At 44.3% G+C, this 15,649-nt stretch overlaps 1 protein-coding gene across 1 annotated transcript in view; it reads left to right on the top strand.

Annotated features, from left to right (window-relative positions):
• Nucleotides 1-15,119, top strand: part of PGM2L1 (phosphoglucomutase 2 like 1) — a 40,779-nt gene extending 25,660 nt beyond the window's left edge. Inside the window, exons 6-14 of the mRNA XM_062630059.1 lie at nucleotides 1,062-1,255; nucleotides 2,594-2,783; nucleotides 2,999-3,096; nucleotides 4,129-4,309; nucleotides 6,097-6,190; nucleotides 7,537-7,666; nucleotides 8,846-9,035; nucleotides 9,966-10,099; nucleotides 13,245-15,119. Of these exons, the coding sequence (XP_062486043.1) occupies nucleotides 1,062-1,255; nucleotides 2,594-2,783; nucleotides 2,999-3,096; nucleotides 4,129-4,309; nucleotides 6,097-6,190; nucleotides 7,537-7,666; nucleotides 8,846-9,035; nucleotides 9,966-10,099; nucleotides 13,245-13,347 (1,314 nt within the window). The 3' untranslated portion in view covers nucleotides 13,348-15,119. The remainder of the gene's footprint in view (nucleotides 1-1,061; nucleotides 1,256-2,593; nucleotides 2,784-2,998; nucleotides 3,097-4,128; nucleotides 4,310-6,096; nucleotides 6,191-7,536; nucleotides 7,667-8,845; nucleotides 9,036-9,965; nucleotides 10,100-13,244) is intronic.
• The last annotated feature ends 530 nt before the right edge of the window (nucleotides 15,120-15,649 follow it).

Genomic DNA, 15,649 nt, shown 5'->3' with positions numbered 1-15,649 from the left:
AGCAGTGTAACCATCCATAGTAGTAAAAGCTGCTTATGCAGTGTTGTAACAGTATTTTTGTTCCAAACTTTATATGAATCTGAACTAAACTCTAAACTTTATCTAAACTTGGCCTTCTAAAAGCATCAAGTCAATGAGTAATGGCAAGGATAGAAAACCCAGCCTTCTTCTGCACACAGATAACTCTTGGGTGTGCCTGTACTGCATTTATCCTCTGTGGAACAAGTTGTAAAGTGCTTCAGCAGCCTTTGCTTAGCTATAGCAATGAAGAAGAAAATGGAATCGTAGAATAGTGATGAATGAGACACGTTTGTTTTCCAGGTGTTTCATTTATCAAGAAGCTCTTATGTTTGTGTCTCTGATACAAAGCACTTATGTCAGGATATTGGATTTTATCCTAGTCTTCCACAAGAATTGTTCTTTCTGTCACTATTTCCTCTATGAATCCAGCAGCTTCTAAAGGCTTTTGGACAACTTTAACCAAACATGACCAAGCCATAGTTTCAAAGGCACTGAGTAAAGAGAGACAAATTGATCTGCTCTGTGAGCTCAACCATGCTATTGGCAACCAACTGTGGGAAAATTGGCATCTAAATCGTTCTTTAACAAAGACTTTTCATAGCTCAGGGTTTCACAGTGTTTCCAGTTGTTCAGTTACAGAAAACCATGTACCTTGGCACACTGCTTATCTGCTTGGCTTCGATTTCCAACCCAAGTTGTGTCTCTTTATGAAAGGAATGCCAGACAGTGAGGAAGGTAATGGATTGTTTCTGTTTGGTTTGCACAGCACTCTGCACTCTAAGTGCCCAGTTTTGGTTTCTCAGGTCCTCATGATTTCAGTCATAATAGTTGAATACCAGCTTTTGGGACACCAGGTTGTGGTGTTTGCACAGCTGGAATGCTGAACTGTGATTCCACATGACTTTGGAGGATCAAGCCAGTCTGATGTTATCCTTTCCTGTCTGACTTCAAGGAGCAGGAAGTCAGCAGAATCCTGTATCTAAAAGAATTTATCAAGTTAATCTTTGTGAATAAACTGTTTTGTTTTAAACTTACACCAGGTTTACTGGGAAAATGGAGCGCAGATCACCTCTCCTCACGATAAGGAAATCATCAAGTGCATAGAAGAGTGTGTTGAACCATGGAATGGCTCTTGGAATGAGAATCTAGTAGATACCAGTCCCCTTAGGCAGGATCCTCTGAAGAAAATCTGTGACTGTTACATGGAAGACCTGAAAAAGATCTGTTATTACAGGTACTGGATAAAGCAAAATGTACTTAAATGATGGTTTTAAGGGAGCTTTGGTTTCCATGTGGAAAACTGACTTCAGTAATAAAGCATGCAGTGCTGCCATACAGAAACATTGTTCACTTGGGCATAGGGATTGGGCTGTCTTCCCAAATTGTAATAGTTTCAGCCCTGCTTGTAGTGATTTTTATTGTCCCAGACCAGTGACTTGATGTGTCTTTATGGTTCACAGAAGCTGGGTGCTCCACTGCCCCAGACATCACTGTCTGCTTGAGGCCATTGCTCTGTGCAATGTGGGCAATAATTCCTGGTCCTCTCCCCATTCTGTCTTACCCCATCCCTCCTCTGATTAAATGGTCACCAGCATTAGGCCTAAATCATACTTGCTAATGAAAAACCCTGCTTTTGGGCACTGTGCTACAGTAATGCACCCTGATGATTTGATACAAATGAATGTGTTCAAAGATAAATACAGACTAAAAGTGAGGTTGTGACAGAGAATTCTGTGCCTCAGGCTTCCCACAGCACAATATCAGATGTGTGATACTTAGAAAACTCATTTAATAACTGGGATGCAGGGATAGGAGCAGCTTGAGGTGGGTGCCTCCAGGGAGGGACCCAGGACAAAAGTTTATCAGTCATTGGGTTCTTTCCTTGTCTCCAGATGGGCCATAAATGTCATCTTACCTCTGGTGCTCCTTGCTAATGGATGTAACTCCTTTATCTTCCAGTTTGCACTGGGCTTAAGGCCTTCCTTTGCATAAATAAACACAGGTTGTAAACTCAGTTCAGCTTTAGGTGGGAGTTACCTGCTTGTAGCCTAAGGCTCCAGCAACTTCAGCTTCCCATTACTACTCATGCTAAGGAAGACCACCCATCAAAAGACCTCAGTTAAAGGGGCTCAGCTAACTAAATGCAACGCACAACAGGGTGTACATGTGTGGAATAGAGGTGAGAAGATTAAGTGTAAAGGTTAGCTGGGGCAGAAGAGGAGAATAAAAGGAGGGTGAAGAATAATGTAGGTAGAGCAGAGCCACAGTAAGATTCTCAGGGTGGTGGAAGAGCTGGAGGTTGATGCACAAACCAGCAGTTCATTCTTGGGAGACTTTCAGCTGATTCAGCAGAAGGTGAATATCTCATTTTCCAGAGGAAGAAGCTTTCAACCAGCAATTTCTAGTGAAACTCCAAATGAGCACGTTTCCTTTGCTCCTCCTTTGAAATCAATGCAGGAATCAGCAGAACAGTACAAAGTGTAACTGCATTTTCTTTTGCTTTTGCTTTCCCCCATGAAAGGAATCTTGTTAAATAACTAAAATCTTCCTGAAATTCTTCTTTCCTCCTCAGGGAGCTGAATATGCAAACAACTCTGAAGTTTGTTCATACCTCTTTTCATGGAGTTGGACATGACTACGTGCAGTTGGCTTTCAAAGCTTTTGGATTCCAGCCTCCCATTCCAGTACCTGAACAAAAAGATCCAGATCCAGACTTCTCCACTGTCAAATGCCCAAATCCTGAAGAAGGGGAATGTGTGCTGGTATTTTTGTTTCTATTTCATCAGATTTCTGTGAGCATTCCTCTGTTTGGGTATGATAGTGTTGAAAAACCAAGGAAGAGAGCAGGGAGTACCTGGCTTTCAGTTAATACAATCTGTATGAGATTACATATGCATGTAATATCAAAGTAGGAAGACTGGGTTTATTTGCTCTTGTGATTTTTTTTTTGTTCTTCCCATCCCTCTTCTCCCACCAGGAGCTGTCACTGAGGCTTGCAGAGAAGGAAAGTGCTAAAGTAGTAGTGGCCACTGATCCAGATGCAGATAGACTAGCAGTGGCGGAACAGCAGGAGAAGTGAGTGATGGGATCGTTTCTTTTCTCTCTTTCTGCAGAAGTAGTAGTGAAAAGGCACAGAATGTCATAAAATCCCAGACTGGTTTGGGTTGGGAGGGACCTCATCCAGTTCCAACCCCCTGCCGTGGGTAGGGATGCCTACTAAACCAGGTTGATCAAGGCCCATCAAACCTGGCTGTGAACAGTGCCAGGGGTGGAGCATTCACCAGATCTATTCATGTTACAGTAAAAGGCCAAATTAAACAGTTCAGTGGTTACTGAAGACAGCAAAATCTTCTTGTTGCTGTATTTTCACTTCTATTAGGCAAACATTCTGCTTTGGGACTGTAGCTATTGGGGGTTTTATGTTTCTTTGTTTTTCTCTGGCTGCTTCATATTGAATGGAAACTATTTTTCTTCCACTGACAGGCCAAAATTCTGGTCATTGTGTAAGTAGCTGTCTGTAATACACCTGACTGCAGTGTATAGAATCACGGAATGGGTTGGGCGGAAGCTTAAAGCTCCTCCAGTTCCAACCCCTGCCACGGGCAGGGACCCCTTCCACTGGAGCAGCTTGCTCCAAGCCCCTGTGTCCAACCTGGCCTTGAGCACTGCCAGGGATGGGGCAGCCACAGCTTCTCTGGGCACCCTGTGCCAGCGCCTCAGCACCCTCACAGTAAAGAGCTTCTTCCTTATGTCCAACCTAAACCTATCTCCCCTCCTTCAGTTTAAAGCCATTCCCCTTGGCCTATCAAGTATTGGCTATATAGATTGCTATACTCCTGGTTGATAAGCTAAAAAGGTCTAAGCTATTCTGAAGCTGACAGTAAGGATACTTACTATGGTATCTTTACTTGCTAACAGAATGCACTGGGCTTGTAAATCATTGAGATGTGAGAAATGTGAAGTCCTGTTAATATGGTGGCTTTGTGTAGAGCAGCTTATCAGCAGTGCACTCAGATTCCTGTTCCAGTGCCCGCAGAAGCATCTCCCCCTGCGTGGATGCTCCTGGGATACCTTGAATGAGCACTAACCTTTCTATCCTGTCTGCAGTGGGTGCTGGAAGGTGTTCACTGGCAATGAGCTAGCAGCTTTGTTTGGGTGGTGGATGTTCTCATGCTGGAAGGAAAACTGCTCTGAAGATGCTGATGTGAAGAACATTTACATGTTGGCCACCACAGTGTCCTCAAAGATTTTGAGGGCAATTGCACTTAAAGAAGGATTTCACTTTGAAGTAAGTATGGGGTTTATGAGGTCCTCTGGCTCAGTAAAATCTCATTGCCACATTCTCCATCTAGCTCCCCCCTCTTCTAACTTTATGAAATGGACAAATAGATGACTTCCAGTCTTTGGGCTTGGAGTTTTTATGCATTCCAGTGTGTGAAGAATGCTGTTTTACCTGAACAGGCCTGATTTCCATGTAGAATCATAGAATGGTTTGAGTTGGAAAGGACCTTAAAATAATCCAGTTCCAAACCCCCTGCCATGGGCAGGGATGCCTCTCACTCGACCACGTCACCTAAAGCTCTGTCCAGCCTGGCCTTGGACACTGCCAGGGATGGAGCATTTACCCCATCTGCAGCATTTCTCAATGCATGTTACAGTGATTGCAGACTGTGAGATTTAAGGAAGTTTTCCTGATTTTTCTTGAAAGAATTTCCCTGAATTTAAATCACATTAACTTTTCAACTCGCCTGCAAGGAGGCTGTAAGAGGTGACACAAGTTAAACCCTAACTTACATAAAACAGGAATACTTTTGTCATGGTTATTTCCCTAGAGTTAAATTCCTCTGTGTAAGAGAATGAAAGTTGTGCAACTCAGTGTTTCCTACACAAATGGAATGCTTTCTGGTGGCTTTGTACCCAGTGCTTAGAGGTTACACCATGTTCCTCCAGGTGCCCAGGTTCCAAGTAGGTTTTACTTCAGATTGTGACAGACAAAGGAACTCTTTTGTTCAGATCTTTAATGTAGTTTCGTGAAGGACTTGCTAAAAGAGGTAGTGGGGCTGTCCCCAGTGACTGTATTTTACTTCCTGCATTCAAATTATGTACTTGCTCTGATGTCTGAGACTGTCATAAGAGACTTTAAGTGCTCTAGAGCTTAGCACAAACATGCAAAGATCCAGGGCTTGTTTTTAATACATATCTAAATTAAAGCCATGTGTAGTAGGAAAAAACATTTTGCCAAACAATGAGGAACTAAAAAGTAAAATGGAAAATAACTGTGAAATCCATTTTGAGTGACTGGCCAGATATGCTTCATCACAGAATCCCAGACTGGTTTGTGTTGGAACTGGATGAGCTTAAAGCTCCTTCAGCTCCAACCCCTGCCAGGGCAGGGACCTCTTCCACTAGAGCAGCTTGCTCCAAGCCCTTGTGTCCAACCTGGCCTTGAACACTGCCAGGGATGGGGCAGCCACAGCTTCTCTGGGCACCCTGTGCCAGCGCCTCAGCACCCTCACAGGAGGACATTCAGTATTCAGGCAGGTTGGATATTGCTGCCTTGCACTGAATTGCTTTATCTCTCGAAATACTTTTCCTTTTGTGGAAAGGAGCACATTGGACTGAAAAAAGGATGAGGAATCTACAGAACCCCTTGGTCTCCTCTAAATCCTTCCCTTCTTGCCCCTTCCTTCTCTCTAAGGACTGAATCTAAGATTCTGCCTGCTTTTGCATGATTTGAAGAGCACAAGCAGTGCTGTTCCCTCCATCACCCTGAAGTGCTGCTTGTATTTCTAGAACTTTTCCTTTTGAGTAACTTTGTGCTGCTGTCTCACCTGATAAATCACCATGGAAGATCATTTCTGATCTCAGACTGAACCATCATCTCTCAAGCACACTTACTCCTTGATTTGATACTCACGTCCTAGTTGACTATTCCCTAGTAAAACGTTATCCAGTGACTCTTTGTTTTAGATTTATCATCTAAAGAGATGTTTTTTTTATAGTGGATATACTTCTTTGACTTGAAACGACATTGAAAATATATATTTAATGCACTCTTTATCTTTTCTGTTTCAGGAAACACTCCCTGGATTTAAGTGGATTGGAAGTAGAGTAAAAAATCTCCTAGATAATGGGAAAGAAGTTCTCTTTGCATTTGAAGAGTCTATTGGTAAATACGTTCATATCATTTTAAAATGGTGAGAAGTGTGGGTAAATGTCACTAAAAAGAAGTGGTCTTAGTTATGGAACAAATCAAAAGCACTTTATTTCCATTCATGTAGTTACTGGTATTGATATTTTTCTCTCATCAAATCAATTTGCCAACTATGATGATAAATGATACATGAATCTCTGATTCTGGTATTGTACTTTCCTGACACAAGCCTCGTCTGGTACAGCTTGAGAGTCCTGAGATGCCAGAGCCCAACTACTGTTGTTGTGTGGTCATTTAGCTGAGGTGAAGCACAGGATCTGTTCTTAATCAGTTTAATATCTCCCAGGTCCTCTCAGTGAGGACTCGCTACTAATGGCTCTGTGGAACTGGGAGGAGGTTTGCTTTGGTCACACTTCCCATCATGTTGGTGCTGCAGCACCTTCAGGAGGTGTATACTGTCCCCTCATACAATATGAGAGGAATCCAGACATGCAGGAATAGCATTACATACCTTATGGAAGTGTGTGACTATTCCTGCTGACCTTGACTGGAGCACTCTGTTTATCTTGGTAATCTTGCTGGCACCACTTACCCATGGAGAGCTGTGTAGTGAATGTTTTGGCTATGGGAATTCTCCACTTAGTATAAATGGCAGCTTTTGGGACATCATATTCCTGTATAATATGATGTTTGAAAATGAATCATAGAATCACAGCATGGTTTGGGTTGAAAGGGATCCTGAAGCTCATCCCATTCCAACCCCTGCCACCTCCCCTTGGGCAGGTTAAAGCCATTCCTCTTGGCCTGGCCCTACAGGCCCTTGTCCCAAGCCCCTCTCCAGCTTTCCTGCAGCCCCTTTAGGCACTGGAAGGCTGAAGTACACACTGAAGAGGGTTTATGTCCATGCCAGTTTCTTTCATAAAGTCAGAGCAGCTTTTAAACCAGGAGTTAAGATCTTGCTCGTGCATCCCTTCACAAAGAAAGCATCCCAGCATTTGTGAGAAGCACTGATTTGGGGGTTACCAAGGCTATATCTCTTGATTGATTCTCATTACTGACAAGACTCTTTGCAGTATTGATGTGCTTGCACAAAACAAGCTTATTTTTATGGTTAGCACTGTACTGTGAGAGAGATCTTCAGAGAGCAGATGTTATTGATCTGGAATGAATTGATTAGAGCACATATCTTTCCAGCCCTACAATCCTAAGTTAATTTAGCTTTCTTAGACAAGGGGAATGCATATGCAGTGATAAAACCAGTTTATGTGTATTGGCCAATATCCTTTTACAGGAAGAAGGTTAAAAAGCCAATCAAGTAAATCAGTGTCGTAGTGTCTCAGGTTACTTTTCTTGATTTCTAGGTTTCATGTGTGGCACATCAGTGTTGGATAAGGATGGTGTAAGTGCAGCTGTGGTCATAGCTGAGATGGCAACCTACCTGGAGGACAAGAACCTCTCGCTAGCACAGAAACTCATCGAGATATATGAAACGTAAGTTGTATTTCCCATTAGTATGTTCCACTTCACCCTTCAGGAGCTGGGAATAATAAATCTTTTTAATGCATCCCTCAGCTGTTTTCTCGTTGCAAGCTGTTTTTTTCTGATGCTATGATGAACTGCAGTCTCCAGTATTCCAGATACTACTTAAATGCTCTGTCTCCCAAAGGACTAAAGAGCCCTTTCCTACTGTGAAAGAGTTTTGCATTATAGGTCCAGCAGATCAAACTCATTAAATTCACACTGTGTCACTTGTTATCTTGTGGTGTGTGGCTGTATCTTAGTTGTGCTCTGTGTGCCTCTCTTGAAACACCATTTAGACTTCAACACAGTCTGGGGATTGTTACGTGCTGCTCTTGCAGAGGTTTGTATTAGAAGAGGGGTTAAAGGAATGGCCTGTGTTCAGTAGCTACAGACAATTCACTGCAGCAAAATGAGGAGCATGTTTATGTCAGAATTAAGTCATTTGCTGTGATAAACCCTGTTCATCAGCAGAAATTCCTGTGCTCTAATGGAACTGGAAGCACAGTTACAGCAGATCATAGAATCCCAGACTGGTTTGGGTTGGAAGGGAGCTTAAAGCTCATCCAGCCCCAACCCCTGCCGTGGGCAGGGACACCTTCCACTAGAGCAGTTTGCTCCAACCTGGCCTTGAACACTGCCAGGGATGGGGCAGCCACAGCTTCTCTGGGCACCCTGTGCCAGTGCCTCAGCACCCTCACAGGGAAGAGCTTCTGCCTAATATCCTGCCAGCCCAGCACCTGGTGAGCACTTACATTAGGTCTGATTTGGGGTAGTAGTTTAAACTTGGATGGACTCATCAATCACCTTCCTCAGAGGCTATTGAAATAATCTGTTGTTATGGCTATGGCAGACAAGTTTTGATGGTGAGGGAATGATACTGGGTATTAATTTCCTGAAGGCTTCCAAGCCAAATGACTGGATTTTAGTTCTTTGGAGCTCAGACCTATACTTGAGTTTATAAAATAGCTGAAGGTGATCTGAGTAATGCAGCTAAATCTGCTTCAGAGTCCAACCGTTTGCCTATAAATACCTGTTCCCACAGCTGTGACAACTGCATTCTTGTGTTGCTTTTCCACACAGGAGCTTTCTTTAGTTACTAAATGTAAAGAAAACTGAGTCTGGTAACTGAAAATGTTCATCTGCTTGTAGGTACGGGTACCACATATCAAAGACTTCCTATTTCTTGTGCTATGATCCTCCTACTATCAAAAGGATATTTGAGAGACTTCGGAACTTTGATGCTCCTCAGTCTTATCCCAAACTTTGTGGCATTTACAATATCTTACATGTGCGAGATGTCACCACTGGCTATGACAGCAGCCAGCCAAATAAGATATCGGTGAGTTATGAGGGACTTTTGCAAGAGAATCATGGAATGGTTTGGGTTGGAAAGGACCTTAAGATCATCCAGTTCCCCGCCCTGCCATGGGTAGGGACCCCTTCCACTAGAGCAGCTTGCTCCAAGCCCCTGTGTCCAACCTGGCCTTGAGCACTGCCAGGGATGGGGCAGCCACAGCTTCTCTGGGCACCCTGTGCCAGCGCCTCAGCACCCTCACAGGGAAGAGCTTCTGCCTTATCTCCAACCTGAACTTCCCCTCTTTCAGTTTGAACCCATCACCCCTTGTCCTATCACTGCAGTCCCTGATGAAGAGTCCCTCCCCAGCATCCTTGCAGCCCCCTTCACACACTGGAAGCTGCTCTGAGGTCTCCACACAGCTTCTCTTCTCCAGGCTCAACAGCCCCAATGTTCTCAGCCTGGCTCCATACAGGAGCTGCTCCAGCCCCTGAGCATCCTCATGGCCTCCTCTGGACTTGCTCCAGCAGCTCCATCCCCTCCTTATGTTGAGGACACCAGTACTGCACAGAGTGTTGCAAGTGGCATCTTGCAAGAGCAGAGCAGACTTATACGTATTAATAAGTATTATAAGAAAACAAGTATTCACTTATTTTCATGTAACAGTGAATTGATTTTATTAGTTGAAGTGAGCTCGGTGTTCTTCAACTCTGAAGCTGTCTAGCAGGCTTCCAGATGTTGGAATTCCAATTGGAACAAGAGGCCGTTCTGTTATCCTTAAATACTGAGTCTCATCAGACTGAAATGACTTGTTCTTGCCTTGCACTGGCTGGTGGATGTATACAGGGGGGGATTCCAGCATGTCTATTTAGCTTTGCACGTACTGAATGTTGTAGTTAACACCAACCAAACACAAAATCACCCCCTTTCGTGGAAGGTGGGGTCTTGTGTAATAAGATGATGTTGGTTTTATAGGTGCTGCCAGTGAGTAAAAGCAGTCAGATGATCACTTTCACCTTCCAAAATGGTTGTGTTGCCACCCTTCGGACAAGTGGGACAGAGCCAAAGATCAAGTACTATGCAGAGATGTGTGCACTGCCTGAGCAGAGGTAAGCAGAGAGCTGCATGCACACTGCAACATGCATTTGGGATGGAAGTCAGTAGAAAGGAACCAATTCCTTGCCTGTGGGCGATTCCTCTGCTACCTCCTTGGAGACCTGAGCCTCACTGACTGTTCCAGCCTGTTAAACTCACCAGTGATGCACATTCCTGCTCCTAAGGGAGCCCCTCTGTAGTGGATAAGACAACTGAATCCTCGGCATCTGCTGCATGAGGAGACTCATTTATTAACCCAGCTCCTCATTCACTTCAAATTAAAGAGTGATTAAGTGCTGCTGATGGCACGTTGCTTAAACCCTGGTGAATTCTTGCTGCATTTGGGAATCTGTGTTGCTCTGAGCTACAGGAATAGTAGTAAAGGTCTGTCCCGTTTTGACAGCCACCTCGATTAAGCTATTCCCAGTTTAAAAGAGGTGGGTGCAAATACAGGGTGTGTTTGCACCAGTGAAATCAGGAGTGTGTATGAGCCTAGCTTCTTGGCCTGGCTAATGGAGAGAACCAGCTCTTGAACTGGATTCCTAACCTGAATTGCAGCAGTATCCCCCCTTTTAGACTCTTATTCCAACATTCCTGTGGAGCAGAGAATAGAAATAATGTATAGGGGCCTCTGATTTGCTATTTCTTTCTACTTATTGGCAGGAATTCAGGCTGAGCATGGTTTTATCACTGAATGTTTGGGTCAGATTTAGGCAGTCAGTGGATAGATTGTGAGTGGTAGATAGCCCTTGCTTGGAAAATGTCCATGTGAGGGGACACACAAATCCATGCCTAGGCAGTTTTCCACAGATTGCTGTGGAATCTGTGCTTTATTGCTGTATATAGAATCATTGAACCACAGCCTGGTTTGGCTTGAAGGGACCTTAAAGCTCCTCCAGTTCCAAACCCCTGCCACAGGCAGGACCCCTTCCACTGGAGCAGCTTGCTCCAAGCCCCTGTGTCCAGCCTGGCCTTGAACACTGCCAGGGATGGGGCAGTCACAGCTTCTCTGGGCACCCTGTGCCAGCACCTCAGCACCCTCACAGGGAGGAGCTACATGAAGGGCATCAACACAGGTATGGCCTATGTTCTGCATCATGCTTTAGTTGTTCTGTAGTGACCATGGAATAAGAGCAGGTCAGGGAAGTGGGGATTCTATATCCCAGTTTTCTGAGTGGCAGCTTTTGCTAGAACCTTGCTATTTATTTAGTCAGAGAGCTTTCTGCTCGTGTGGCATGTGAAAGCACTTATGTGGGTATGGAAATTCTCACTTCAGCTAGAACATGTTTCCATGAACCTGGGAGTGGGCAACATACCATTTGGTGAAAGAAAAGGCAAGGTATATTTAGGGGAAGAAGCTGCACCAAAAAGGAAGAAACAAATGCTAGAAATGCTGTCTTTTACCTAATCTTAACACAAGTAAAGGCCAGACAAGGGTAGTGGGGAGAGGAACAACAGACAGGAGGATGCTTTGCATCATTTAAGCTTCTGCTGCTGTTCGTTCTGGTAAGTCAGGAAAGTGGATTGACATTTAATTTATTACCTGTGGTTAATGGCCATTATTATCAGGAGCACGAAATGGCCAGCAGCATCCTGGCTTGTGGCAGCAGGGCCAGGGCAGGGATTGTGCGCCTGCACTGGGCACTGGTGAGGCCACCCCTTGAATCCTGTGTTCAGCTCTGGGCCCCTCACTGCAAGAGAGACATTGAGGTGCTGGAGTGGGGCCAGAGAAGGGCAGAGGAGCTGGTGAAGGGCCTGGAGCCCAAGTGTGATGGGGAAGGGCTGAGGGAGCTGGGGGGTTCAGTGTGGAGAAGAGAAGGCTCAGGGGGGACCTGATGGCTGCCTACAAGTGCCTGAGAGGAGGATGGAGCCAGGAGGGGCTGGGCTCTGCTCCCAAGGAACAAGGGATGGGACAAGAGGAACCGGCCTCAAGCTGCACCAGGGCAGGTTTAGATGGAGCTGAGGAACAATTCCTGCCCCAGAGGGTGCTCAGGCATTGGAACAGGCTGCCCAGGGCAGGGCTGCAGGCACCCTCCCTGGAGATATTTAACAGATGAATAGATGTGGCACTTAGGGACACGGGTTAGTGATGGCTTTGCAGTGCTGGGTTAATGGCTGGACTCAATGGCCTTAGAGGTCTTTTCCAATCTAAATGATTCTATGATTCTAAATTGAAAAGCTCTCAAGCTTCCCTGGTTCAAGGCATAAAATGGCCTGTAGGAACCTCCAAAGGCATCCCTCTCTGTAACAGCATTCCAAATACTCTGGGTTCCTGTTTAGTGGTTATTCTTAAGAGCTGAACATCAGGAAAGGCAGTTTAACAACAGCATTTTGGGGTGGTTTCTTTAAGAGGCAGTGGTGTCCTGAAGTGCAATGATGGAGTCTCAGTTCCACAAATGAAGCAAGCAGATGTAAATAAGCCTGTTTTGCCTGTTCTCTGTTAAAACCAGGCTGAGTTCCTCTCCTTCCACTGAGACTTCTGGCACAGGGTTATGCATTTTTAAAGCAGTTTTGCAATGCATTAGTGCAGGCGGATCAAATGAATGTCTGGGCATTTAAATAGGGAAAGGATCAGCACATTACAGTGTCCTCTTCTGAGCCACGACACTTTGCCTTGATTACTCAATCCTCCTAAATGGCTCTTTAGCCAAAATACAATCAGAAACCCTAGATCATAGAATCATAGAATGGTTTGGGTTGGAAAGGACCTTAAGATCATCCAGTTCCATTACCCCCTGCTGTGGGCAGGGACAGCTCAGCCTAAGCCATGTCACCCAAGATGGGCATCTGGATGCTGTGTGGAGGAAAATATGGGTTTTCTACCTCCTCTTGGTAGCTCATTCTTACTTTTAAACCCATTTACACTCCGTGTCTGACCAGTCTTGCATTGGTTTTGCAGTTAGGAGTTGTCGTATCCCCTCTGCCAGCCTGGAGCCCTCTAGTGGAGATTAATTTGTTCTTTAATTAAATGAATTTAAATTGATATTGCAATAGTCCCCATGGAAAAGTAGCTGGTTGAAGTGAGAAGGTTGGAGTCTCTACACTGTGATGCTGGTAGGAAACATAACAGCTCCATCACCATCAGATCCTGCTTTTCAGGTTGTAAATGGATGCTTGGTGTGTATCAGACCTCTGACACCATCTTGTTCTCTTGTCCAGTGACAGAAACGTGCTGGAAGAAGAGCTTCAGAAGCTGATTGAAGCTTTGATTGAGAATTTCCTTGAACCTGATAAGAATGGACTGATCTGGCGCTCGGCTTAGATCTGCTGGCCCTGGTGTTCAGAGCAGTGACCCTCTGCCCTGTGTCACAAAGGAACCAAGAACACAACTCAGTTTAATATATATGTGTGTGTGTATGTGTGTTAAACAGCTATGGTTTTATTCTATAAAGGAGCATTCTTTTGTCAGGCTTTTCACCAAAAGAACATTGGAAAAGCAAATTGGGATAAGGAGAGGAGGTGAGAGAAAAGGATGGAATTTCTTTTCTTACTACAGTTCTCAATCCTTTTGACCAAAAGACTTTGTTAACCTGCACCAATGCAAATGAACTGCCCTCGTAGGTTTAAGACAGATCTTAACCACTAGATCATGTCTTCAACTCATTTCAGGTATCAAATAGCTTTTGTGGGAAAAGGCTTTATAATCAGATAGTCACTTAAAGGAAGCGATTGCTCCAGCCTGACAAAGAAGCCTGTTTCTTCCTAGCTGTTGTGTGTGAGTGTAGGTATCATGACAGCTCTTCATTTCCCAACAAGTGGAGGTAGAGTCCAGTGCTTTGCATTCCTTGTTTAGGCAAGTTGTTCAATATGACCTTTTTCAGCTCCTGAAGTAACCTTCTGTTGTTCAAGGTGCTCTTGGTGCGCTGTAACGTTCCTGTGTGTACCTTATTTACTCAACGGTGTAACAATAGTGGCACCACACAGAGCTCCACTTGCAGCCTGGGTTTGGATTACACAGTGCTTCCAGAGGGATAGAGACTTACTCATTCCCTGGTTAAATTGCCCATTTGAGCTACTTTGCACCTGCTTTCTTTTAGCCCATGGCCCTGAAGGGAGAAAGAGATCTTAAACCTTTTAGTAAAGGTGTCAGAAATAATCCAGTAACTTTGACTGCAAATTCCAGCTGGTGACTTTTTGGGGGGTTTATGGCTTGAATTCCTATTGCCTGTGTATTGCAAAAGGAGTGGACATGGAGGTGAGACCCAGATACCATCATATTTTCTTTCCTAGTTACTAAGCCATTACTTTTTGTGGTGTCTTGTAAGCTGATTTCTGTTACAAGAGCAGTCACAATAGTATTTTTTTCTCTTTTAAGGCATGTTTCTAACAACTTCCCATCTGTTTCCTACGTTTGCTTGAGTAAAATGGCACAGCTCATCCCTTTTCCCCCCCCAAGAAATAGGCCAGTACAGAAGTTCTCATGGACATAGGTAGGATTTCAGAAAGCAAAAGCCACGTTTTGGCATAGAAAAGCCATGAAAGATGCTTTAACTGAAGCAGTGCTTCAAGGAAAACTGGGTATTGATTAACTGAGAGTAATACTTGTTAATGTGTCCTGAATGGCTATAGAAGGCTCCAGAATAAGGTCAGTATGTTCTGGATATCTCCCTGCTATCACTTCACAGTAAAAGAAATAGATAAACTCTTAAGGGCTCTATTGAAGGTTAGGTGAGAAGAACCTAAGGTGCACTTAATTTAAAGCTCTTGTCTTGCCACTATTGTTAAATCCCTCCGTTTGTCCTCTCTCTTATTATACCCTTACAGCTGGATGCCACAGGGTTGGGCAGTGGGTTTGTGTGTGTCCCACTCCCACAGCTCCAAAGAGCACCAGAGGTTCATGTTAGGTATTTCATGCTGACAGCAGCTTTGCACTATAACCATGGAGAAGTATTTTTGCTGTATATGAATGTACCTGTGCTGCAGGAGGTCTGTGTTGCACAAAGTCTTGTTGGCCACTGATACTTATTTATTACTTTCAGAGGAAATGCTTCCAGATTGTTCTGCAATGGGGTGAAATGTATCTAATGCCAAAAAGCCTGGTTGGTTCTCTTTGACTGTATATTTGACTGATGGGGGGAATGGGGTGAAAGCATTTACACTTAGGGTATCCTCATGTTGTTGTACAGTGCTTGGCAAGTGTCAGGAGGTGTGAAGGTACTTCTGACTGCTGCTTTGGCTTCAGCTTTCACAAAGAGGTGCAGATCTGGATCCCAGCTGCATGAGGACTCATCATTCCTTCAGTGGCAGCAGAGTAAAGCCTTGGGCAGGTTGGATTCGTTCTTCAATAGCCTTTTAGTAGTAGAGAACAAATGGCTTGGAACCTAAGTTTGAACAAAGGTTTAAAAAGCATAGTGTGTGTGGTAAGGCCAGCTCTGTGTGTATCGTAGCAGTTAGCATTAGGAGTTATGTCTTGAGTTAACATTGATGCTCCTGCAAAGAGCAGGAGCCTGCATCTTCCCCCAGGGATCTGCTTTCTATCAGTAGACAAGTGTTATAAATGCAGTATGGAAGCAAATTGTTTTCCAGTCAGCATTCTTAGAAGTTGGTAACTGTTCATAGTTTAA

This window comes from Pezoporus occidentalis, unplaced genomic scaffold (genome assembly GCF_034315485.1).
Source record: "Pezoporus occidentalis ecotype Australia unplaced genomic scaffold, CSIRO_AGI_Poc_V1 ctg347, whole genome shotgun sequence".
Lineage (NCBI taxonomy): Eukaryota > Metazoa > Chordata > Aves > Psittaciformes > Psittacidae > Pezoporus > Pezoporus occidentalis.
This window is presented reverse-complemented; position numbering and strand designations above follow the sequence as displayed.